We start from the raw sequence: 27,364 nt of genomic DNA on the forward strand, positions 1-27,364 counted from the left end.
AGTATTTTAATGTGTTACGTGTTGTTCCCATTACACAGTATTTTAATGTGTTACGTGTTGTTCCCATTACACAGTATTTTAATGTGTTACGTGTTGTTCCCATTACACAGTATTTTAATGTGTTACGTGTTGTTCCCATTACACAGTATTTTAATGTGTTACGTGTTGTTCCCATTACACAGCATATTATTCACAGCCCGTTGTTTGCCTTCATAGCCACCTCACCAAGCGGAGAGAATAGATTATGGTTTCACAGAGCCACAACATATCACAATGACAAATATCACAATGACAAAATATCACAATGACAAAATATCACAATGACATTGCAAAACATTTGAGAAAATGTTCTCTACAAATGTCCTCTCTCTCACCCTCACCCTATACTATATGATTACATGCCTATACCACGTGATGCCTGTGACTTCATTACAGCACAAATCATGAGTTGCTAACACGGTTAACTTAACCCTGACCCTGACCTTGAATGAGGTGTGTAGAGGCTGACAGTGTGCTATTTGTGTTGTTTTTAGAGGTTGACACTATTGGGGAGTGATATAGGTTAAGAAACTGACCTCCATTTGATTCCTCCTCACAGGTTCCTGCATTCAGACAGGGGTTACTGTCACAGCTGTTGATCCTGACCTGGTTGACACAGCACTGGTAGACCCCAAACACCCTCCTCCTCCCAGGCCCATTCCACTCCTTATTCTCTTCTGTCCTGATGGGCTCCCCATTCAGCTCCATACCCTCCAGGCAGCCCACCAAGCCATGTGCTTGGGTCTGGGCCCTGGCCTGGGTCTCTGTAGAGGTGGTGGTGGTGGTGGGAGAAGAACCAGGACCAGGGGGACCAGCGAAGATCAGAGCCCCATGGGGCTGCATCAGATGGCAGGGTTCAGAGAGGACGACCTGGGATGAGTGAATGTGGTCCAGGGTGAGTCTGAGGATGGTGCCGTTGACCTCCAGAAGGACGTGGTGCCACCGCCCGTCTGACACCACTGGGGCTGTGTGGATACGCAGGGAACCGGGGAGCGTGTTGCCACAGAGGTACATGAACCTCAACTCTCCACCCATCAGCTGTAGAAGATAATAGAACACTGTTCATATACAGGCTGGTACAACTCTCCACCTATCAGCTGTAGAAGATAATAGAACACTGTTCATATACAGGCTGGTACAACTATCCATCATCGTCTGCAGATAATATAACAGTGCTCACTGTTCGTAAACGTTTATTCCTCAGAGTCCCCACCAGTCTGAAGTAGAGACAGTGGACTAGAACACAACACATCAATGTTGTTGTTTTCTTCTTCAATTTAACGTTTTATTGTTTTTCAATGAACCAACAAAACACATTCCACATTCACAGATGTGACAGGTTTAAAAAATTAAAAATAAACATATATAATGATAATTCTAATAATAAAAATACAATTAAAAAAATAAATCATGTTTTTTTTGTATATATATATATATATATATATATATACACATACGTACACATATACTGTATCTGCTCATTTCCCTAATCACCCTATTCCCTCTGTCCAGTATGAAATACAGTTATAATAATAATAATAATATATGCCATTTAGCTGACGCTTTTATCCAAAGCGACTTACAGTCAGGTGTGCATACATTCTACGTATGGGTGGTCCCGGGAATTGAACCCACTACCCTGGCGTTACAAGCGCCATGCTCTACCAACTGAGCCACAGAAGGACCAGTTGAATAGTGGAGACCAGAGTCTATCAAACTTGGGCTGTCTCTTGTGGAGGTCATAAGTGAGCTTTTCAAGAGGGAGAAAGTCAACAATCTGGTCAATCCACATTTTAAATGTAGGAGAGGTATTAGAGTCCCACAATAGAATAATACATTTCTTAGCAAAGTATGTAATAGTCATGAGCAAATTTTCTCTGTCAGGATCAAGAACAAAGTCCTGCTGGGCATTAAGAAGATAGATACACAGGGTCATATCAAACTGTATAGCTAGTATTTTCTGTGCAGCAGTATAGAATCTGGCAATCTCTCTACAGCTCCAAATTACATGCATATAGGTTCCACTTTCAGAGGTACATCTTTTACAGTTAGGAGACATGTCTGTTTTCATTCTATGGAGTCTCAAAGGAGTGTAATAAAATGTGTACAAAAATTGTAATTAGATTCTTTCATTTTTACATGAGTAGAGGTGCAGTATACCCTGTTGCAAACCTCCACCAATAGCTCATCACTGGTTAGAGCGTTGGACTAGTAAGAGGAAGGTTGCAAGTTCAAATCCCCGAGCTGACAAGGTACAACTCTGTCGTTCTGCTCCTGAACATGCAGTTAACCCACTGTTCCTAGGCCATCATTGAAAATAAGAATTTGTTCTTAACTGACTTGCCTAGTTAAATAAAGGTAAAATAGAATTTGAATAAATAAAGTCAGACCAAGGTCCTTTTCCCAGATTATTTTCAACGGAGTAAAGGAGGAGCCTCCTTTCTCAGAAAGGAATCTATAGATATAAGATATTTAGCTTTTAATGGATTGTGCTGTGACAAGAAGGGTTTCAACTTCATTCAACTGAGTTGTAAACCTCCTCTTGGAAGTAAATGAAGACATGTGAAGATATAAAAGAAATGGGATCTTGGTATATTGAATTCACTGCAGAGCTCTTGAAAGGATTTCAGTATAGTGGTTTTCTGATGAAATAGGTCTGAAAAGGTCCTGATTCCTAGAGTATGCCAAAGATTAAAGTTGGCATCCCTCAGAGCTTTTGGCAGGTCTGGGTTGCCTACTATAGGCGAGTGAGAACATATTTGGGAGGAAATGCCCAGGTATTTCTTACAGTCCCTCCACGCTAGTAGGGTGCTGTAAATCACAAAGGTTTCGGCTATGTTGCCCACTTCACTAAAGTTATTAATGAATATAATTGAGCTTAAGGGCAATGAACCACAGGATTGGGCTTCTATCTGAATCCACGTTGACTCTTGTCTGTTTGTGATCCATATTAGCATGTTGCGGATTTGGGTAGACCAGTAGTACAATTGAAGGGAGGGAAGGGCAAGACCACCCTTAGATTCAGGTTTCGATAGAGTGGAGAACTTGATCCTAGGTGTTTTATTGCCCCATGTAAATTTGGTGATTCTTTCGTTAGTTGTTTTGATAAAGGAAACTAAGAAATAGCATGGGAGTATCTGAAATAAATAGTTCAGTCTAGGGAGGACGTTCATAAGGATGACATTAATTCTTCCTAATAAGCTAATTGGGAGGGAGATCCAGGTTTGGAGATCGTTTTTGATTCGATCCATGAGTGGAAGATCATTTTCCTTGAAAAGATTATTCAGATCTGGTGATACGAAGATCCCGAGGTATTGAAACCCCTGTGTTTTCCATTGGAAAGGACAAAGTGTCTTCATAGAGCTGGTGAGTGTAATATTGAGAGGGCAGACAGTGGATTTGTTAAAATTGATCTTATAACCTGAAAACTTGCCATACTGAGCAATTGTGTCTAAAATGGGAGGGATTTCTCAGGGTTGGATATGTAGAGCAAGACATCATCCGCGTAAAGCGAAATCTTGTGCTGCAGGCCGCCTGCCAAAACACCCATAATAATTGGATTGCTCCTTAATCAATGTAGTTTTGGCAGATCATTAGTTTAAACTGGAAATAATAGGGGTTCCGTTCCAACCTGACATTATTACCATCTCAGCCATTCCAACCTGACATTATTACCATCTCAGCCATTCCAACCTGACATTATTACCATCTCAGCCATTCCAACCTGACATTATTACCATCTCAGCCATTCCAACCCGACATTATCGCCATCTCAGCCATTCCAACCTGACATTATTACCATCTCAGCCATTCCAACCTGACATTATTACCATCTCAGCCATTCCAACCTGACATTATCGCCATCTCAGCCATTCCAACCTGACATTATTACCATCTCAGCCATTCCAACCCGACATTATCGCCATCTCAGCCATTCCAACCTGACATTATTACCATCTCAGCCATTCCAACCTGACATTATTGCCATCTCAGCCATTCCAACCTGACATTATTACCATCTCAGCCATTCCAACCTGACATTATTACCATCTCAGCCATTCCAACCTGACATTATTGCCATCTCAGCCATTCCAACCTGACATTATTACCATCTCAGCCATTCCAACCTGACATTATTACCATCTCAGCCATTCCAACCCGACATTATTACCATCTCAGCCATTCCAACCTGACATTATTACCATCTCAGCCATTCCAACCTGACATTATTACCATCTCAGCCATTCCAACCTGACATTATTACCATCTCAGCCATTCCAACCTGACATTATTACCATCTCAGCCATTCCAACCTGACATTATTACCATCTCAGCCATTCCAACCTGACATTATTACCATCTCAGCCATTCCAACCTGACATTATTGCCATCTCAGCCATTCCAACCCGACATTATCGCCATCTCCAACCCAACATTATCAGGTCAATTTTGCTCCAGAGAAGTAGCTAATTTTTCCCTCATTGGTGCAAATTCTAGCTTAGCTTCTAACTCTCGTTAGCTAGCTATCAAGCTAGCCAGGTTTCCTTAACAGGTTGTACTCAACCCACAGCCCTTGAGGCTAGTACCACCGATTGTCCCAGGAGTATGACTGTTTGAATCCCTGCTGTTTGTTGCTGTTTCCATCTGCCCTGCGACTTGCTGTGTCTGGAAATGCGGAGGTGACAGCATTGCCTACATTGCTACCATAACAAAGACCAAAGCTGGTGGGAGTACTGTTGAGGACAGTCGTGTCTCTCTATCACAGGTGAAGGATCTTTAAATCAAACAAACAAGTTCTACAAGCAGTTGTTACAACATCAAGAATATAGCTTCAAGTGTTTTGTCCAAATACTGGTGGATTTACAGTTTCCTAGGGTCAAAAGACTTCAATCAGGAGAACAGCAAGATGACAGCAAACTACTTGAGAGAGGACATCATTTCTGTATGTGAATCCATGATAACCATGACGGAGAAATCCGATTATCTCAAGGGACAATCAAGGCGGAACACAACATTGTTGTGGACGGTAATCACTTGAGACCTGGATTGAGTCTGAGGACAAAGTGAGGGAAATTATCTCGGGAAAAACTGAAGATGGGACTGGAATCCCACCAAGGTGACAGGCCCCAGATCGATCGTGGACAAGTTCCCGAGGTTCAAGTACAAGGTAACTGTTCTGGAAAGACCCAAGAATTTTAGAATTAGTCAAAGAGGACTATCCTGAAGCTGTGCACCAGAAGAGGAAATAACTGATCCCAGCCATGAAAGCTGCCAGAGAGTGTGGGGACATTGATTACATCCGCTATGACAGGCTCATTGTCCACCCTCCCTCCCAAAACCCTGGAGGGATGAGAGAGCCAAGCCTAGCTTCAACATCGTAGCACACACTTCCACACACCAACTGATTGATGGACTGCTGAATAATGGGGTTTTTCTTGCTTTGTTTGTTCTTTTCCTAATGGGGTAGTGCACTACTTTTTACCAGAGCCCTATGGGGTAGTGCACTACTTTTTACCAGAGCCCTATGGGGTAGTGCACTACTTTTTACCAGAGCCCTATGGGGTAGTGCACTACTTTTTACCAGGGCCCTATGGGGTAGTGCACTACTTTTTACCAGAGCCCTAATGGGGTAGTGCACTACTTTTTACCAGAGCCCTATGGGGTAGTGCACTACTTTTTACCAGAGCCCTATGGGGTAGTGCACTACTTTTTACCAGAGCCCTATGGGGTAGTGCACTACTTTTTACCAGAGCCCTATGGGGTAGTGCACTACTTTTTACCAGAGCCCTATGGGGTAGTGCACTACTTTTTACCAGAGCCCTATGGGGTAGTGCACTACTTTTTACCAGGGCCCTATGGGGTAGTGCACTACTTTTTACCAGAGCCCTATGGGGTAGTGCACTACTTTTTACCAGAGCCCTATGGGGTAGTGCACTACTTTTTACCAGAGCCCTATGGGGTAGTGCACTACTTTTTACCAGAGCCCTATGGGGTAGTGCACTACTTTTTACCAGAGCCCTATGGGGTAGTGCACTACTTTTTACCAGAGCCCTATGGGGTAAGTGCACTACTTTTTACCAGAGCCCTATGGGGTAGTGCACTACTTTTTACCAGGGCCCTATGGGGTAGTGCACTACTTTTTACCAGAGCCCTATGGGGTAGTGTACTACTTTTTACCAGAGCCCTAATGAGGTAGTACACTGCTAGCTCTCCTAATGGGGTAGTGCACTACTAGCTCCCCTAATGGGGTAGTACACTACTAGCTCCCCTAATGGGGTAGTACATTACTAGCTCCCCTAATGGGGTAGTGCACTACTAGCTCCCCTAATGGGGTAGTACACTACTAGCTCCCCTAATGGGGTAGTGCACTACTAGCTCCCCTAATGGGGTAGTACACTACTAGCTCCCCTAATGGGGTAGTACACTACTAGCTCCCCTGATGGGGTAGTACACTACTAGCTCCCCTGATGGGGTAGTACACTATTAGCTCCCCTAATGCACTACTAGCTCCCCTGATGGGGTAGTACACTATTAGCTCCCCTAATGCACTACTAGCTCCCCGCGGGAGATGTTTATGATCAGAGGGTGTCCTGTACAGCCACTGTGACTAGTAGCATTAAGACTATCTGCTTCTTTGCAGTGTCTCTCTAGCATGCTTCTCCTTCTCCTTCTCTAGCATGCTTCTCCTTCTCCTTCTCTAGCATGCTTCTCCTTCTCCTTCTCTAGCATGCTTCTCCTTCTCTAGCACGCTTCTTCTTCTCCTTCTCTAGCATGCTTCTCATTCTCCTTCTCTAGCATGCTTCTCATTCTCCTTCTCTAGCATGCTTCCCCGTCTCCTTCTCTAGCATGCTTCTCCTTCTCCTTCTCTAGCATGTTTCTCCTTCTCCTTCTCTAGCAAGCTTCTTCTTCTCCTTCTCTAGCATGCTTCTCCAGCATGCTTCTCCTTCTCTAGCATGCTTATCCTTCTCCTTCTCTAGCATGCTTCTCCTTCTCTAGCATGCTTCTCCTTCTCTAGCATGCTTCTCCTTCTCTAGCATGCTTCTCCTTCTCCAGCATGCTTCTCCTTCTCCTTCTCTAGCATGCTTCTCCTCCTTCTCTAGCATGCTTCTCCTCCTTCTCTAGCATGCTTCTCCTCCTTCTCTAGCATGCTTCTCCTCCTTCTCTAGCATGCTTCTCCTCCTTCTCTAGCATGCTTCTCCTCTTCCTTCTCTAGCATGCTTCTCCTTCTCCTTCTCTAGCATGCTTCTCCCTCTCCTTCCCTAGCATGCTTCTCCTTCTCTAGCATGCTTCTCCTACTCCTTCTCTAGCATGCTTCTGCTTCTTCTTCTCTAGCATGCTTCTCCTTCTCCTTCTCTAGCATGCTTCTCCTTCTCCTTCTCTAGCATGCTTCTCCTTCTCTAGCATGCCTCTCCTTCTCTAGCATGCTTCTCCTTCTCCTTCTCTAGCATGCTTCTGCTTCTCATTCTCTAGCATGCTTCTCCTTCTCCTTCTCTAGCATGCTTCTCCTTCTCCTTCTCTAGCATGCTTCTCCTTCTCTAGCATGCTTCTCCTCCTTCTCTTGCATGCTTCTCCTTCTCCTTCTCTAGCATGCTTCTCCTTCTCCTTCTCTAGCATGCTTCTCCTTCTCCTTCTCTAGCATGCTTCTGCTTCTCCTTCTCTCGCATGCTTCTCCTTCTCCTTCTCTAGCATGCTTCTCCTTCTCCTTCTCTAGCATGCTTCTCCTTCTCTAGCATGCTTCTCCTTCTCTAGCATGCTTCTCCTTCTCCTTCTTGAGCATGCTTCTCCTCCTCCTTCTCTAGCATGCTTCTCCTCCTCCTTCTCTAGCAGGCTTCTCCTTCTCCTTCTCTAGCATGCTTCTCCTTCTCCTTCTCTAGCATGCTTCTGCTTCTCCTTCTCTAGCATGCTTCTCTTTCTCTAGCATGCTTCTCCTTCTCCTTCTCTAGCATGCTTCTCCTTCTCTAGCATGCTTCTCCTCCTTCTCTAGCATGCTTCTCCTCCTTCTCTAGCATGCTTCCTCTTCTCCTTATCTAGCATGCTTCTGCTTCTCCTTCTCTAGCATGCTTCTCCTTCTCTAATATGCTTCTCCTTCTCTAGCATGCTTCTCCTTCTCATTTTCTAGCATGCTTCTGCTTCTTCTTCTCTAGCATGCTTCTCCCTCTCTAGCATGCTTCTCCCTCTCCTTCTCTTCTGCTTCTCTTTCTCTAGCATGCTTCTCCTTTTCTAGCATGCTTCCCCCTCTCCTTCTCTAGCATGCTTCTGCTTCTCTTTCTCTAGCATGCTTCTGCTTCTCTTTCTCTAGCATGCTTCTCCTTCTCTAGCATGCCTCTCCTTGATAATAATAGATCTAATCTCTCACTATTGTTAAAGGCTACAGTGGTTTTATGTGACAAGTCACCCTTTCTTCTTTCTCCACAGGCTTGTCACATGCGCTTTTGTTCAAATGGGAAAAATCTATTCCATTTCAAAGGTAATTTACTTAAAAGATGTGGAATACATGAAAAAGATTTAGCCGGTGATCGGTGAGTAGGTCCTAAACTTAATTTCCATTTCAGAAGTTTCTGAAGGATGTATGTGCCTGCTGCTACCATTTTCCTTTAGGTCAGAATATTGATGAGATTTGGGAATTGCTAAGAATTTGTACAAGGTGCTGTGAAGCCTAACTCTCAAGGGAAACACATGAATCGTGTCGTATCTCCTGATGAAGTCGGTGTGAAGTAAAAAGGGGAGGAAAGAAACTGAAAATAGATTCTTGAATAACCATGTTTAGCAATTCCCTTTCAAGCAATTTTCTTAGAATTAAAAGGCCCCGATGTTCCAGGAATGTAAAACCCAGAAATAGGCCTAAGCATAGGGAAAAAAAAGTGAATGCTACTTTTGATGTTTCAAGAGTGAACAAATGTAATATTCTATCTATATGTATTCAATGCCACACAAATGAAGGGAAATCCATTGGGAGATGGATGTTGCATGCCTGTCAAGTAGTTTCATCTGAGCACTGAGAATTCTTTATCCCTCTCTTCAAAATATACAATCATTTAATATTCCCTTTAAACTTTGTGGCTAACCTACATCAGCACAAAACTGACTCTAGCTCAACATTCCAAACCCCAGCAAGAATTAGCCGATGTACCCGATCTGGAGCTTTTTTTTTTAATGCCTTGCCAACACTTTAATTTAAATTCCAGAAGTGTCTGAAGAATGTGCTGGTCCTTTTAAAAAAAAAAAATGTTTTAACTCAGAGTATTGAGTTTGTCAATACTGAAAACAGATCTGGGACCAGGCTATGAAAGAAATTGATGGAAACGGCGACATGAAGATAGAGACAGTCGTTACCATAACATGGTTGGATCAGTTAAAAAGTCCCATTGATCAACTGACACAGACAAAGCCAGCAGAGGGACTAATATGATGATAAGAGATCAGTATGGTTTGACCCTGGAATCCACCCGGAAATGTTTTGTTCTGGATAAACCCAGCCCTCTGATATGCAATCAGGCATTTTTAGATTAGGGCACATATGTAAACTACTACAGGACAGGGGGAGGGGGGCTGCCAAGGAAAAGGAACATGTTGCTTTTATGATCTCTGATAACAATGCAGTGTATTATCATAGTATGTTTGATACTGTGATGCAATGATATAAAATGGGCTATAGATCAAATGGACCTGATTGGATGAGATGTGAGAGATTACAAAAAAGCAAATAATGCATGTGAGCTTTACAATACCTTCAAGCTCCCCCAGTTGGTTGCATTGGTATTCATGACAACGCCTTGTTGCTGGAAGGTCTTGATGCGCAGAGAGAGATGGAGGTTCTGACTCTCCTCCTCCTCAGTCTGATACAGGTATTTCAGGTAGCCCGTCCCGTCAAAACTCACAGCAGACGCTGAAGTTGAAAAAACGGTGCAAATGTTAAATATGATCTGTAGAACATGTCTAACTAACATGTAGGCCTAATATTCAAATCACTTCTTTTGGATGACGATCCGGCCGTCAAATTAGGAATAGTCACTCAAATTTGTTCTGATAATCAAATCTCCTTGATTGAAACAGACAAAAAAAAAAAAAATTCCCCTCATGTATTATATTTCAGTCTCAGATCTTCCATGTCGCTTTCCTAGAGACATTTGGTTTGTTGAGGCTCTGGGTTTAGCTAAAATAGTCTAAATAAAGAGACGATAACCTTAATGGAAATATGTCTGCCAGACAGACAACAGTAACTAAGAAGACTAATCACTAGTACTATGCTGGTGGCTCCTAGCTGCCATCTGCACCCAGATAATCCCCATAGGAATGTGAAGTGAGTTAGATCATGAAGGGGGTGACTTCAGGCTCCTACTGTGATCATAGAGAAGGTAGGAGACTATTTGACTGATAGGGTTCAAACCCAGGGTCTACTGTGTGTTAAAAGTACCCGTTAGCCCACTAAACCAAACCCTAGGCATTGACTTGTAGAGCTAATGCAATTGTTCACGTCTCAGGCACATCTCACACAAGTTACACCTACCGTTGCAGGGGCAGACACTCTCCCAGGTGTGTTGTGGGGTGATGAAGCCGGCCCTAGCTGTGGCGTAGTGGCTCAGCCTCTCCCCTCTCATCTGGACTGAGTTCCTGCATCCTCTAGGAGGGCATTCTGTCCCTAGACACCCATTGTGATGCACCCTGAGAACACTCAGTCCCAACGAGTCTTCTATGTCAGCGATGATCCCTGCCAGCCGGTTGGTTGGTAACGGTTCTACAGTTCCACCATGCGGCCTCCATAGCAGCAGAACCTCCAGGACCAGGGAGTTGGGTTGCTGCTGTAGGCTCACCAGGTGGAGGTCTTGCCTGGTTATACCCAGGGCCGTGCTGAGGCTCCTCTGGAGGCCTCTCCAGAGGTCCCCCAGGAACTCCTCCGGGGAAAGCCCAGCCAGCTGCAGAGTGAGCCCAGCGTCCAGGGCCTGTTGTGTGGGTTTCCATACATGGACCTTCACCCCGGCCCACACGCTGAACTTCCCATCGGAGACGCTGACATTGAGGGAGTAGAGACCAGGTTTCAAGTCTTCGTCGGCCCAAATCTTCCCATCCACCAGGTCCACAGAGAACCTGGAGAGGCCTCCAGAGGGGTCTGAGCTCGGACCTGGGTCTCCCCCATCGGGAGACTCCGAGATCAGCTTGTAGTTTAGGATGTCGTGCAGGTCCTGGTCGGAGGCATGGAGCTTGCCTATGACTCGGTTGGAGAAAGTGTCTCCTGTGGTGGTGATGAAGACTTCCAGGGGCATCACAGAAGGAGGGTACTTGCTCTGCTCAGTGACGTTGATCTTCACCACGCAGATAGAGGAGAGAGGAGGGTGTCCGCTGTCTGTCACCTGAGGTAAGGGACATGAATAGAAACATACATAATCAAATGTCCGTATCTGCTAGTACTGTGTAGGTATAAAGTTTGACTCCATTTTAACATCCCAAATAACCAGTGGGCATAGTATAGACGTCAGATAAGCAGATTACAACCAGGTAAATATGTTTTGCTTGCAACATTTCAGCATCACTGTGTCTTCTTCACCCATAACAAGGAACAGTGATGACAAAATGTTTTTTTTTGTTACCCAATAAATGACTGGGATATTTTCCATATAGAATGTGCAACTATAGTTCAAAGTTTATTCACCGTTAGTCAGCACCTCTACACTAAATAATGAGCTCTGGGTGGTGCGCCACCTTGTGCTTTTTTTTTACAAGGAAAAATCGTTACCTGTATTTTCAGAAGGTGCTGTGGCTTGGTCTTCTTCTTCAGAGGGACAGAGATGGACAACAGACCTCCCTGGTCTACGTGGAAGCGGCGGTCCTCGTTCCCAGACGCGATGTGGAACGTGAAGGGAGGTCCATTCTGAGGGGTGTCTCTGTCTGTGACCACCAGCTGGAGGATGCTGCTACCGATGGCCTCGCCCTCCTGACAAGGAACATACGTACGGTACCATCGTTAGTTAAGTCGTCATAGAAACTAGGTCAAGCCTTCCATAGCACCTTGTTCCACAAGGGTCTAAAACAAGACAGCGCCTAATGATTATACTACAACAAAAAAACGTGCTGATTGCGATCTTATCTCGAAGAGGGGAAAATGTCAAAAGTTTCCAGTGGCTTGTCGGAAGTTTCCATCTGCCCCGAATGCTACAGTACATGGCTGAGGTGCTTGAAAGCAGACAAGCTCATACCACAGTGTGTACTGTGCGATGTGCTACAATTTGGCACAACAAGCACACACACCTAGCCTTCTCCTCAGGCCTCTCTATTTTAGCTGGAACGGGTCCTTGAAACAGAGTCCCGTGTTTTGGTAGAGATATGGGAAGGAGGATAAAGGCCAGCGATGAAGATACGTCTAGGCGACTTGTTGACGCCAGCCCGGCGTGTTGATTAAATACGGCATTGTCCGGATGGATAGACTTATATTTGCGTCTCACACCGTTGCCGTGGCAATATCTGGGAAAGAGACGTTACCGCGGAAGTGTTGGGGTCACCGACGACAGGAAATGAACGTTACTGTGTGAATAACATTTTCCTGTTTGGAAAGTTCATAAAGAACCATGACATACTGTATGTTTCATTGTTACTGTTAGGTGCTATGGAGTTACTGTTACAAAGACAATGTGTTATTCTGTTTTGTCAGGACGTCGGTCCGTTCAAAGAAGAGCGACGCAGATGTGGGCTCCTACTATTTAAATAGAAGTTGATTAGAATCTGGATGTGTTGTTCCTGCCTATTGTTTTTACTGGCAAAGTGCTACGAAATGTTAATTCAGGTTGGTGGTGACTTCCTGCTTGAATTTGGTTAAAAGGCAAATGAATTTGCTCATATTTTCAGAACTTGTTAGCAAGCGCCTGTGTGTATCAGACGATGTGTAACCACGATATCTTATTTAGTAGTTGAGGGTCATTTACTCTGAGTTATTCTGTAATGTGTCATGTATTTCATGTACACTGTAATCGTTTGAGTGTTAATTCTTTCATAAATAACTTTTATTTTACCTTTATTTAACTAGGCAAGTTAGTTAAGAACAAATTCTTATTTTCCATGACGGCCTCGGAACAGTGGGTTAACTGCCTGTTCAGGGGCAGAACGACAGATTTGTACCTTGTCAGCTCAGGGGTTTGAACTTGCAAACCTTTCAGTTACTAGTCCAACGCTCTAACTACTAGGCTACACTGCCACCTCTACACTCTAACCACTAGGCTACCTGCCACCTCTACACTCTAACCACTAGGCTACCTGCCACCTCTACACTCTAACCACTAGGCTACCCTGCCACCTCTACACTCTAACCACTAGGCTACCTGCCACCTCTACACTCTAACCACTAGGCTACCTGCCACCTCTACACTCTAACCACTAGGCTACCTGCCACCTCTACACTCTAACCACTAGGCTACCTGCCACCTCTACACTCTAACCACTAGGCTACCCTGCCACCTCTACACTCTAACCACTAGGCTACCTGCCACCTCTACACTCTAACCACTAGGCTACCTGCCACCTCTACACTCTAACCACTAGGCTACCCTGCCACCTCTACACTCTAACCACTAGGCTACCTGCCACCTCTACACTCTAACCACTAGGCTACCTGCCACCTCTACACTCTAACCACTAGGCTACCTGCCACCTCTACACTCTAACCACTAGGCTACCCTGCCACCTCTACACTCTAACCACTAGGCTACACTGCCACCCATCCTATTAGTTTAATTGAGTAAATGTATTCCTTGTTTTACAGAGTAATTCTTTGATTGCCCATTGTACTCCTAATTTAGTAGGTATATTGGTAGTCGTTATTCACACTGTACACACAGCATATGCTTGGGTTTCAACTTGAAATCTCTGATCTGCTTGCCTCAATAAATTATAATGCTAGTACATTGGGTCGCCAGGGTTAGCTAATTCTATCTCAAATCAAATAACATTTTATTTGTCACCGTGTGCCGAATACAACAGGTGTAGAATTTTACCGTGAAATGCTTAGTAACGAGCGTTTTAACCAGCAACACAGAGTTTTAAAAAAGTAAGAATAAACAAGTCTCTTAATTAATAATTGCATAGCTGTACAAGAAAGGCACATGTTCAATAGAGTCACACTACTAGGTGGTGATGGAAGAAAGGCTTTGAATAGAACCACAGGGCCTGTTGAGTTTAGTCACATAATAATGGAGTCAGATTGATGAAAATAGTTGATTATATTCAACATAATGGTACATTTTCACCAAATACAGGTTCAAATACTATTTGAAATCTGAAATAGGTTGAACATTGCCTCCACAGACACAGAGTGGAGGTAGATGGTGTGTATAGTCAGCCTCCACAGACACACAAAGTGGAGGTAGATGGTGTGTATAGTCAGCCTCTGTAGACACACAGAGTGGAGGTAGATAGTGTGTATAGTCAGCCTCCACAGACACAGAGTGGAGGTAGATGGTGTGTATAGTCAGCCTCCACAGACACAGACTGGAGGTAGATGGTGTGTATAGTCAGCCTCCACAGACACAGAGTGGAGGTAGATGGTGTGTATAGTCAGCCTCCACAGACACAGACTGGAGGTAGATGGTGTGTATAGTCAGCCTCCACAGACACAGACTGGAGGTAGATGGTGTGTATAGTCAGCCTCCACAGACACAGACTGGAGGTAGATGGTGTGTATAGTCAGCCTCCACAGACACACAGAGTGGAGGTAGATGGTGTGTACAGTCAGCCTCCACAGACACAGAGTGGAGGGATAGATGGTGTGTATAGTCAGCCTCCACAGACACACAGAGTGGAGGTAGATGGTGTGTATAGTCAGCCTCCACAGACACACAGAGTGGAGATAGATGGTGTGTATAGTCAGCCTCCACAGACACAGAGTGGAGGTAGATGGTGTGTATAGTCAGCCTCCACAGACACACAGAGTGGAGGTAGATGGTGTGTATAGTCAGCCTCCACAGACACACAGACTGGAGGTAGATGGTGTGTATAGTCAGCCTCCACAGACACACAAAGTGGAGGTAGATGGTGTGTACAGTCAGCCTCCACAGACACACAGAGTGGAGGTAGATGGTGTGTACAGTCAGCCTCCACAGACACACAGAGTGGAGGTAGATGGTGTGTACAGTCAGCCTCCACAGACACACAGAGTGGAGGTAGATGGTGTGTACAGTCAGCCTCCACAGACACACAGAGTGGAGGTAGATGGTGTGTATAGTCAGCCGGAGAGGAAAAGCATAGAGCTGATTTCATACTGTAGCTGAATTAAACACGTGTTGACAAGAGTCCACAAAGTAAAGTCACACACCCTCAGTTTGAGGTGGCTGGAAAACAGCCACAGCAACGGCTGTGGCTGAAATAGCCGAATGGGTTTTATACACCTGTCAGCAACAGGTGTGCCTGACAACCATCCTCCAACCACTTATCCTCTCTTAAATGGAATCCCACCGAGAGGCAACAATGACATACAAGTAACGTTGGTACGTTACTAATAAGAAAGTGTGTGTAACGTGGTGGAAGTCAATGAGTAGCTGTAGGACAGCAGGTATAATTTACAAATGAATGATCAATACGGCCTCTGTCTGCACTTTCCACACCGGATGCTAACTGATAGCCTAGCCCATTATCTATTCCTGGTCGGTGAAACTCTTTAGTTTCAACGGTTGTGAAAGCCTATGTGGCTAATGATGCTAACTGATAGCCTAGCCCATTGTCTATTCCTGGTCGGTGAAACTCTCTTTAGTTTCAACAGTTGTGAAAGCCTATGTGGCTAATGATGCTAACTGATAGCCTAGCCCATTGTCTATTCCTGGTCGGTGAAACTCTCTTTAGTTTCAACAGTTGTGAAAGCCTATGTGGCTAATGATGCTAACTGATAGCCTAGCCCAGTGTCTATTCCTGGTCGGTGAAACTCTCTTTAGTTTCAACAGTTGTGAAAGCCTATGTGGCTAATGATGCTAACTGATAGCCTAGCCCAGTGTCTATTCCTGGTCGGTGAAACTCTCTTTAGTTTCAACAGTTGTGAAAGCCTATGTGGCTAATGATGCTAACTGATAGCCTAGCCCAGTGTCTTCCTGGTCGGTGAAACTCTCTTTAGTTTCAACGGTTGTGAAAGCCTAATTTGCCTGTGTTGAGTACAGAAGTTAATTTATATTGACCTGTGGAGACTCAACCTCAATAACGGTGTTGTATCCCGTGATACCTTCCCTCTATGGCGTATCTCTTAAACTACCTCATTATCTCGTAAAACATTTGAAATCATTATTTGTAGTATTGAGTTTATTGGGTTCTTGAGGTCTCAGAGCTTGACGACGTTTCAGAATGCCAACATGGTAATTGACTGTTGATTAAAGATTGTGGATATAGGATTAACGGTTAATGATGACTACTGATGAAGTTAATTCAAGGGTCTCTCTATATCCAACCCTTAATGGTGCCCTTGGCATAAACAAATTCATCAAATATAATACATCAGATCAATTCATTATTTCAGTAATTAATCAATAGATGGCACACGCCTGATTGGTTCTTCAGCTATCAACCATTCCACTCCTGCTTGGTGTGTAGAAGCAGCCGGGGATGGTCGGCTGTTAGGATGCTGATCGTGTAGAGGGAAACTGTGTGTGTGTGTGTGTGTGTGTGTGTGTGTGTGTGTGTGTGTGTGTGTGTGTGTGTGTGTGTGTGTGTGTGTGTGTGTGTGTGTGTGTGTGTGTGTGTGTGTGTGTGTGTGTGTGTGTGTGTGTGTGTGTGTGTGTGTAAAGGGAAAGTGGCCTGTGTTGGGTACCTGAAGGACCAGGTTGTGTTTAATCTGGGAGAAGACAGGTGGGTTGTCGTTGACATCGGACACGGTCAAGGTCACTTGGACCGCGGTAGACAGAGGAGGGTCTCCCTCATCGGCTGCTTGGACCGTCAGAGAGTAGTGAGTGATCTGGGACAGGGAGAGAGACCAGTTAGATACAGGATATCAGGTCAGGGTTCTACGACTTCCTTGACTTCTTTCTCTTAGCTTTCTCTTAGCTCCTGGGAGAGCAAAGGGCTTCAATCAACAGTTCATCTCCAGGGAACCCTGTTCTGAGTAGTTTTTTCAAACTTTATTCCAGGTGATCCCTTCCCCATATAAAAGCACAAACTACCCCCCCCCCCCCCTCACCTCCTCTCTGTCCAGCGTGGCCCTGACTATGATCTCTCCACTGCGAGGGTCGATGCTGAACTGCCCCTGAGGGTCTCCACTGGAGATGGAATAGTGGATGAGGTTGTTCAACGGCCCATCCAGGTCGTTGGCTGTCACCTTGGAGTGGGGGAAGGTGGGGAAAGGGGGTTGAGAGGAGAGGGGGTTGGGAGGAGAGGGGGTAGAGAGGAGAGGGGTTGGGAGGAGAGGGGGTAGAGAGGAGAAGGGGTTGGGGTGAGAGGGGGTAGAGAGGAGAGGGGTTGAGAGGAGAGGGGGATGAGAGGAGAGGGGTTGGGAGGAGAGGGGTTGGGAGGAGATAGGGTAGAGAGGAGAGGGGTTGGGAGGAGAGGGGGTTGAGAGGAGAGGGGTTGAGAGAAGAGGGAGTTGAGAGGAGAGGGGGTAGAGAGGAGAGGGGTAGAGAGGAGAGGGGTAGAGAGGAGAGGGGTTGAGAGGAGAGGGGGTAGAGAGGAGAGGGGGTAGAGAGGAGAGGGGGTAGAGAGGAGAGGGGGTTGGGAGGAGAGGGGGTAGAGAGGAGAGGGGGTAGAGAGGAGAGGGGGTAGAGAGGAGAGGGGGTAGAGAGGAGAGGGGGTAGAGAGGAGAGGGGGTAGAGAGGAGAGGGGTTGGGAGGAGAGGGGGTAGAGAGGAGAGGGGGTAGAGAGGAGAGGGGGTAGAGAGGAGAGGGGGTAGAGAGGAGAGGGGGTAGAGAGGAGAGGGGGTAGAGAGGAGAGGGGGTTGAGAGGAGAGGGGGTAGAGAGGAGAGGGGTTGGGAGGAGAGGAAACAGTAAGCCTCATTGAACTGAGCTGCTTGGCTCTTTATTGACACCAAATGAAATGACAGTCGTATCATTATTAACTCAACCAAACTGCCATGTTCTATAAGTACTTAGATTTGTTTCTATCCAAATGCCAAATTCAAACTCAAAACAACTTTATTTGTCCCCTCAGGGAAATGACTTGAGCACATTGAATTGTGTACTACAATCACTGGTTTCTGAAGTGACAGTTGAGAGTGAAAACTACCTGCATCACCACATCGCCAGGCGACAAGTCCTCTGAGACGTCAGCACTGTAGTCTCGCTGTCCGAACACGGGCGCGTTGTCATTGACATCCGTGATGTTGATAATCACCATGGTGATGTCGCTCAGAGTCGACTTGCCTCTCGTCCCCTCCAATGACAGGTAGTATTCACGACACCGCTCAAAGTCTAAAGAGCCATTCACAGCCAGAACACCTGAAAAACACACAACACAAACTCTATTCATGTTTTAATTTATTTTTTATTTATTTCACCTTTATTTAACCAGGTAGGCAAGTTGAGAACAAGTTCTCATTTACAATTGTGACCTGGCCAAGACAAAGCAAAGCAGTTCGACACATACAACGACACAGAGTTACACATGGAGTAAAACAAACATACACTCAATAATACAGTATAAACAAGTCTATATACAATGTGAGCAAATTAGGTGAGATAAGGGAGGTAAAGGCAAAAAAAGGCCATGGTGGCAAAGTAAATACAATATAGCAAGTAAAACACTGGAATGGTAGATTTGCAATGGAAGAATGTGCAAAGTAGAAATAAAAATAATGGGGTGCAAAGGAGCAAAATAAATAAATAAATTAAAAACAGTAGGGAAAGAGGTAGTTGTTTGGGCTAAATGAACTATTTAACTGACAGCTGTGTTTTAACATGGTCTTGTGCACACTAACACAGTCCTGGGTTGACGTGTGGGTTTTGAGTATATGTTCTAAGCCTTCAAAAACAATAGGACAAATTACAGCGATTTACAAAGATTACCACAGTAAAAATACATTCAATTCATCTTGTGGTGCTCTTTTATTAAAAACTAAAATGCTGACATGTTTCCACCTGGTGTTTTTTTTTGACAGCGCTCTTTCAATACCCCCCCCCCTCTCTCTCTCTCTCACGCCCCCCTCTCACTCTCTCTCCCCCCTCTCCTTCACTTCCCCCCTCTCTCTCACCCCCCCTCTCTTAATCTCCCACTCCTCCCTCCTCTCCCTCACTTCCCTCTCTTTCTCCATCTCCTTCCTTCCTTCCATCTCTTTATCTCTATCTCTATCTCTCCGCATTTAAATGGGGCAGAGAGAGAGAGAGTTCCTGGGTTCCTGGGCCGTCTGCCAGTCTGGTTTACACACTTCATAAACACAAGACAAGATGACAACATAACAACAGACATAACTGCCACCTGCATTCCTCTTACAACCAAACCAGGTTTCAACATGTGCAATTATATCACACAGGTACAATTCTCTGTTTGCTGAGCTAGTTAGACTTCTAGAGCTGACCCTTGTTCAACAGAGTAGCTAGGATATTGTCCTTCATCTGTGATCAGTAAATAAGGCTGGTAAAGACCTGTATTTGTTGAGACAGACAGACAGACAGACAGACAGACAGACAGACAGACAGACAGACAGACAGACAGATTTGGGTAGGTACCGGACCCCTCAGTGATATTTGCCTTTTTCTTATTTTTTTTTGTATAATTTTTAAAACAATACAAAACATCCATAGACAAATGGCAACATACAGACGCTCACCAACATCCACAACATCACCCCTGCCCAGACCCACCTGCTCACACATCTGTCTTTCTCTCTCTCTCTCTGTTTTTCTCTCTCTCATACTCCCTCCTACACACATCTCCAGCGCCCGCATCTCTCTCTGCCACATGGCCTCAACCTGCACCATTTTGGTTCTCTCCGTCACCCCACGCACTTTCAACATTTAGATAAACTATTTCTCAAACTAAAGAAAACAACCTAATGTACTATGTCATACTGCAGGGCTCTGCTCTGAAGTACAACAACAAAGAGAATCATGAATTCAAACTCATTCAAACCTCTAAACTTTCTCTTTCATGTGACTAGCTAAGACCAAAGTAAAAAAAGAAAAGAAGATTAAGCTACCAATGTCTGTCTCCATTGATACAACATCTAATACATAACATTAAGCTTCCACGTCTGTCTCCATTGATACAACATCTAATACATAACATTAAGCTTCCACGTCTGTCTCCGTTGATACAACATATAATACATAACATTAAGCTTCCACGTCTGTCTCATTACATTACATTTAAGTCATTTAGCAGACGCTCTTATCCAGAGCGACTTACAAATTGGTGCATACACCTCCAAAGATACAAATTAAAAAACATAACATTAAGCTTCCAATGTCTGTCTCCATTGATACAAATTATAATACATAACATTAAGCTTCCACGTCTGTCTCCATTGATACAAATTATAATACATAACATTAAGCTTCCACGTCTGTCTCCATTGATACAAATTATAATACATAACATTAAGCTTCCACGTCTGTCTCCATTGATACAAATTATAATACATAACATTAAGCTTCCAATGTCTGTCTCCATTGATACAAATTATAATACATAACATTAAGCTTCCAATGTCTGTCTCCATTGATACAAATTATAATACATAACATTAAGCTTCCATGTCTGTCTCCATTGATACAAATTATAATACATAACATTAAGCTTCCACGTCTGTCTCCATTGATACAAATTATAATACATAACATTAAGCTTCCACTGTCTGTCTCCATTGATACAAATTATAATACATAACATTAAGCTTCCACGTCTGTCTCCATTGATACAACATATAATACATAACATTAAGCTTCCACGTCTGTCTCCATTGATACAACATATAATACATAACATTAAGCTTCCACGTCTGTCTCCATTGATACAACATATAATACATAACATTAAGCTTCCACGTCTGTCTCCATTGATACAAATTATAATACATAACATTAAGCTTCCAATGTCTGTCTCCATTGATACAAATTATAATACATAACATTAAGCTTCCATGTCTGTCTCCATTGATACAAAATAACTAAAAAAGCCACTTCTTTACTTTGACACGTGTAGCAATGATAACAAAACAACTGTGTGGTGCGATAATGGAACTATATACACAAATAGATTAAGTTGCTGACAAGCCCGGAGATTGGTTTTTCACTCAGTCCAACCAACCCCTATGAGACTCCTTGCCCTGCTACAGTTAGATCAAACCAGGGAGGATTTGTAATGAATGGGACACCAAGAGAAGTCAGGGAGAAAACAGTAGGTATGGTATATAGGTGCATGTCAGTGCTGGACCAGGCAGTATGATACCATACTGACTATGTTTATACTCCTCCAGAGTAGCTGGTTGCTGTACATTGTATATCAGCAGGACCTTTACAAAATCTATCAAAAGTGCACCGGCAGTGACAATGTACTTTCAATCACTTCTCTGCCTCGCTGTGCAATACTGCTCCGATATCTGACTTCTGAGTGGCAATAGAAAGCAGACGTATCTCTGCCAAAATATTCAAGAAATGGTATTTCATTGCAGTCAGCAGCACAACCAGGTGAATAGGTATTTGCTTTTCCCTTTAGCGTTGCATCAACCTCATAAGTGGGCTTCTCTGTCTGCTCCCAGTTCTTTCTTGCTGATGTTGGTGTACGTTTTAGGGTTCAAAACAACCGTGTGGTGGGATGATTGCTCTTAGGATGGAACTATACACAACCCGGCTACTGATTGATTGGCGCTTCATAAATATGTGAATTTGCACAAATGTACCCAAATAAACTTTACGAAACCTTACGGAATCTCATGGAATCTCACAGAACCTTACTGACCCATGGAACTCAAGGAAGTAACGGAACAGAACCTTACCAGTTGCCGGGTGCAGGTAGAACCTTCCCCCCTCGTTGCCAGAGACGATGGAGTAGACGATGGCTTCCGTCTCGGTCCCATCTCTAGTGAGGGCAGAGACGCTGATGACCTCTGATCCTACCAAGGTGGATTCTGGGATCTGGGCGGAGTACTCCTGGCTCAGGAATACCGGCTGGTAGTCACTCAGGTCGACAACGTGCACCGTAACTGTGGCGACGGAGTACAGTTGTCGGGGAAGCCCCCGGTCTGTGGCTTTGACCTTGAGTTCAAAGGTTGACCGTGTGTTTTCAGCCAGCGACCTCTCCAGGCGCAGGATACCGGAGAACTCTTCCAATGAGAAGTGTCCGCTGTTGTCCTCAAGTAAAGAATACTTCACCTCAGAGTTTATACCTGCAGAAGGAGAGGAGAGAATAGGAGTCAGTCTGGTTGTTCTGATCAGAGACTATTTCATATAGAGACAGGACACTATCTAGCTACTATGATCTCTATGACATTTCACCTCAGAGATCATATCTGCCGGAGGAGAATAGGAATTATCAGTCTGATTGGTTTGGCACGACGAATTTGGGTTTCTTCCAAAGTATGCTAGGAGTTAATGGCCTTATCAAAGCTGTATCAAAAACAATATGCATCGTGCAAATATGAAGAACAATAAAATAATAAACATCCACAATAAATGTCCACAATTAACATCCATAATAAACATCCATAATAAACATCAATAATAAACATCAATAATAAACATCAATAATAAACATCCATAATAAACATCAATAATAAACATCCATAATAAACATCAATAATAAACATCAATAATAAACATCAATAATAAACATCCATAATAAACATCCATAATAAACATCAATAATAAACATCAATAATAAACATCAATAATAAACATCAATAATAAACATCAATAATAAACATCCATAATAAACATCAATAATAAACATCCATAATAAACATCCATAATAAACATCAATAATAAACATCAATAATAAACATCCAAACATCCATAATAAACATCCATAATAAACATCAATAATAAACATCAATAATAAACATCCATAATAAACATCAATAATAAACATCCATAATAAACATCAATAATAAACAACCAGAATAAACATCCATAATAAACATCAATAATAAACATCCATAATAAATATCAATAATAAACAACCACAATAAACATCCAAACATCAATAATAAACAACCATAATAAACATAAATAATAAACAGCCACAATAAACAGCAATAATAAACCTCCACAATAAACAACCATACTAAACATCAATAATAAACATCAATAATAAACATCAATAATAAACATCCATAATAAACAGCCACAGGGTCATACATGATTAGCTATGTGTTTCTACACACCTACAGGAGTGGCCCTGTTCCTCAGGATAATACATGATTAGGTATGTGTTCGAAGGTTAACAATGAGGTAAGGCATGGGGAAGTTTAGGCTTTATAGACAAAATGAGAGCAATGTATCGATCCAGGAGACTTCAAAGAGGGCCAGCCTACTTTCTGATACAGAATGCATGCGATGTGTCCTGAACCCGCTGTCCGTAATAAAGCATAGTTGTCACGATCGTTTAAAGATGGATTGGACCAAGGTGCCGCACAGTAGGCGTACATTTTGAATTTATTAAATGAACACCAAAAAAACAAGAAAGATAAACGACACGTAACGTTTTGTAGCGCTAACACAGCAACTATACAAAAACAAGATCCCACAATCCAAGGTGGGAAAAAAGACTGCCTAAATATGATCCCCAATCAGAGACAACGATAAACAGCTGCCTCTGATTGGGAACCATACTAGGCCAACAAAGAAATAGAAACATAGATTTGCCCACCCAAGTCACACCCTGACCTAACCAAATGGAGAATAAACAGGGCTCTCTAAGTTCAGGGCGTGACAATAGTGCACTGTGATAAACTGCATCCAATGATTTCAGTGTATTGGCAGCTGTATTCATATAGATTGTGTCGCCATTGTCTAAAGCCATCAGGAATGTTGACTGAATTATTTGTTTTCTACTATTTAACAAAAGACTGGACCTGTTCCTATAGAAGAAGTCTATTTGAATTCTTAATTTCTTAACCAACTCATCAACATGATTTTTGAAAGATAGCTTTTCGTCAATTCAAATGCCCAGATATTTATAAGCGGGGACACGAACAATGCATAAATTAGTGATGCATTTGATGACTTATAACCCGCAGTCTCGGTGGTTATAGCCACAGGGCAGGCAGATTTAAGCTCATGAAATATTGTGTGGATGAAGGGCGGGTGGGTGGTGGTCAGGAAGTATATCGGAGAACTGTCTCTATGTTATGACCTGGGGGATAGGAGAATAGTCTCTATGTTATGACTTTGGGGGTAGTAGGAGAATAGTCTCTATGTTATGCCCTGGGGGATAGGAGAATAGTCTCTATGTTATGACCTGGGGGATAGGAGAATAGTCTCTATGTTATGACCTGGGGGATAGGAGAATAGTCTCTATGTTATGACTTGGGGGATAGGAGAATAGTCTCTATGTTATGACCTGGGGGATAGGAAAACAGTCTCTATGTTATGACCTGGGGGGATAGGAGAATAGTCTCTATGTTATGACCTGGGGGATAGGAGAATAGTCTCTATGTTATGACCTGGGGGGATAGGAGAATAGTCTCTATGTTATGCCCTGGGGGATAGGAGAATAGTCTCTATGTTATGACCTGGGGGATAGGAGAATAGGCTCTATGTTATGCCCTGGGGGGATAGGAGAATAGTCTCTATGTTATGCCCTGGGGGATAGGAGAATAGTCTCTATGTTATGACCTGGGGGATAGGAGAATAGTCTCTATGTTATGACCTGGGGGATAGGAGAATAGTCTCTATGTTATGACCTGGGGGATAGGAGAATAGTCTCTATGTTATGACCTGGGGGATAGGAGAATAGTCTCTATGTTATGACCTGGGGGGATAGGAGAATAGTCTCTATGTTATGACCTGGGGGATAGGAGAATAGTCTCTATGTTATGACCTGGGGGATTGGAGAATAGTCTCTATGTTATGACCTGGGGGATAGGAAAACAGTCTCTACCTTGGTAAGTATATTGGTGTAGAGCATCTGCTACATAAAGGGGAGATTTAGATTTGACCATAGAAATAGAATTACTAGGTCAGACAAAGCCCCTCAAACCATACTTCAAAACGTCAATGTCCATTCTAGTCATTCTGATTCTATATATTTTGGCCCATAGAAATAGAATAACTACATCAACAAATCTCATTTCAGACTATCCCTCAGAATGGGAATGTCCACTCTATTCATTTTATCTCAATAATATGACTTACCAGTGTCAGGGTCTTTGGCGTAGATGACAGCGATGGGTGTCCTGATGGTGGTGTTGTCGAACACAGTGACTTCATAGTGGTTGTTCGAGAACTTGGGAGGGTTGTCATTCATATCCTGGATCATAAGTAAGATGTCTGCTTGGCAGGAGCGGCCTCCGCCGTCTGTGACTTTAACTACCAGATCATACTCCCTCACCATCTCCCGGTCCAACTGGGCCAGAGTGAACAATTCCCCTGTCACAAATAAAAATAACAAATAATTAGATGAACATAAAAGATGGACTTAACTTATTCCTTCTATCTCCTAGTGGAGCAGAGGGCATACAGTACAGTAAATGTATAGATGGAAACTGACTGACTGACTGAAAAACACACTGAGATGTATATCAAAATGGTGTGGAAAAACACTGAGATGTATATCAAAATGGTGTGGAAAAACACTGAGATGTATATCAAAATGGTGTGGAAAAACACTGAGATGTATATCAAAATGGTGTGGAAAAACACTGAGATGTATATCAAAATGGTGTGGAAAAACACTGAGATGTATATCAAAATGGTGGGAAAAACACTGAGATGTATATCAAAATGATGGGGAAAACACTGAGATGTATATCAAAATGGTGGGAAAAACACTGAGATGTATATCAAAATGGTGGGGAAAAACACTGAGATGTATATCAAAATGGTGGGGGAAACACTGAGATGTATATCAAAATGGTGGGGAAAACACTGAGATATATATCAAAATGGTGGGGAAAAACACTGAGATGTATATCAAAATGGTGGGGAAAAACACTGAGATGTATATCAAAATGGTGGGGGAAACACTGAGATGTATATCAAAATGGTGGGGAAACACTGAGATGTATATCAAAATGGTGGGGAAAAACACTGAGATGTATATCAAAATGGTGGGAAAAACACTGAGATGTATATCAAAATGGTGGGGAAAACACTGAGATGTATATCAAAATGGTGGGGAAAACACTGAGATGTATATCAAAATGGTGGGAAAAACACTGAGATGTATATCAAAATGGTGGGGAAAACACTGAGATGTATATCAAAATGGTGGGGAAAAACACTGAGATGTATATCAAAATGGTGGGGAAAAACACTGAGATGTATATCAAAATGGTGGGGAAAAACACTGAGATGTATATCAAAATGGTGGGGAAAAACACTGAGATGTATATCAAAATGGTGGGAAAAACACTGAGATGTATATCAAAATGGTGGGGAAAAACACTGAGATGTATATCAAAATGGTGGGGAAAACACTGAGATGTATATCAAAATGGTGGGAAAAACACTGAGATGTATATCAAAATGGTGGGAAAAACACTGAGATGTATATCAAAATGGTGGGGAAAAACACTGAGATGTATATCAAAATGGTGGGGAAAAACACTGAGATGTATATCAAAATGGTGGGGAAAACACTGAGATGTATATCAAAATGGTGGGGAAAACACTGAGATATATATCAAAATGGTGGGGAAACACACTGAGATGTATATCAAAATGGTGGGGAAAACACTGAGATATATATCAAAATGATGGGGAAAACACTGAGATGTATATCAAAATGGTGGGGAAACACACTGAGATGTATATCAAAATGATGGAGAAAAACACTGAGATGTATATCAAAATGATGGGGAAAAACACTGAGATGTATATCAAAATGGTGGGGAAAACACTGAGATATATATCAAAATGGTGGGGAAAACACTGAGATATATATCAAAATGGTGGGGAAAAACACTGAGATGTATATCAAAATGGTGGGGAAAACACTGAGATGTATATCAAAATGGTGGGGAAAACACTGAGATATATATCAAAATGGTGGGGAAAACACTGAGATGTATATCAAAATGGTGGGAAAAACACTGAGATGTATATCAAAATGGTGGGGAAAACACTGAGATGTATATCAAAATGGTGTGGAAAAACACTGAGATGTATATCAAAATGATGGGGAAAACACTGAGATGTATATCAAAATGGTGGGAAAAACACTGAGATGTATATCAAAATGATGGGGAAAAACACTGAGATGTATATCAAAATGGTGGGG

The 27,364-nt window shown here is 43.0% G+C and overlaps 1 protein-coding gene and 1 long non-coding RNA gene across 2 annotated transcripts in view; both read right to left on the reverse strand.

Moving 5' to 3' along the window:
- LOC118376255 (protocadherin Fat 2-like) overlaps positions 1-27,364 on the reverse strand; it is an 82,862-nt gene that overhangs the window by 13,841 nt on the left and 41,657 nt on the right. The window contains exons 16-24 of the mRNA XM_052487543.1: positions 25,279-25,512; positions 21,921-22,310; positions 18,215-18,426; positions 17,177-17,314; positions 16,811-16,954; positions 11,771-11,968; positions 10,547-11,387; positions 9,768-9,925; positions 576-1,077 (exon numbers count right to left, since the gene is read on the reverse strand). Of these exons, the coding sequence (XP_052343503.1) occupies positions 576-1,077; positions 9,768-9,925; positions 10,547-11,387; positions 11,771-11,968; positions 16,811-16,954; positions 17,177-17,314; positions 18,215-18,426; positions 21,921-22,310; positions 25,279-25,512 (2,817 nt within the window). The remainder of the gene's footprint in view (positions 1-575; positions 1,078-9,767; positions 9,926-10,546; positions 11,388-11,770; positions 11,969-16,810; positions 16,955-17,176; positions 17,315-18,214; positions 18,427-21,920; positions 22,311-25,278; positions 25,513-27,364) is intronic.
- LOC127913884 (uncharacterized) lies at positions 1,098-6,093 on the reverse strand. The gene is made up of 3 exons (XR_008087106.1): positions 4,229-6,093; positions 3,826-4,166; positions 1,098-3,763 (listed from the first exon to the last, which is right to left on the reverse strand). It is a non-coding gene; the product is annotated as an uncharacterized LOC127913884 (long non-coding RNA).

This window comes from Oncorhynchus keta, chromosome 30, assembly GCF_023373465.1.
Source record: "Oncorhynchus keta strain PuntledgeMale-10-30-2019 chromosome 30, Oket_V2, whole genome shotgun sequence".
NCBI classification, from domain to species: Eukaryota; Metazoa; Chordata; class Actinopteri; order Salmoniformes; family Salmonidae; genus Oncorhynchus; species Oncorhynchus keta.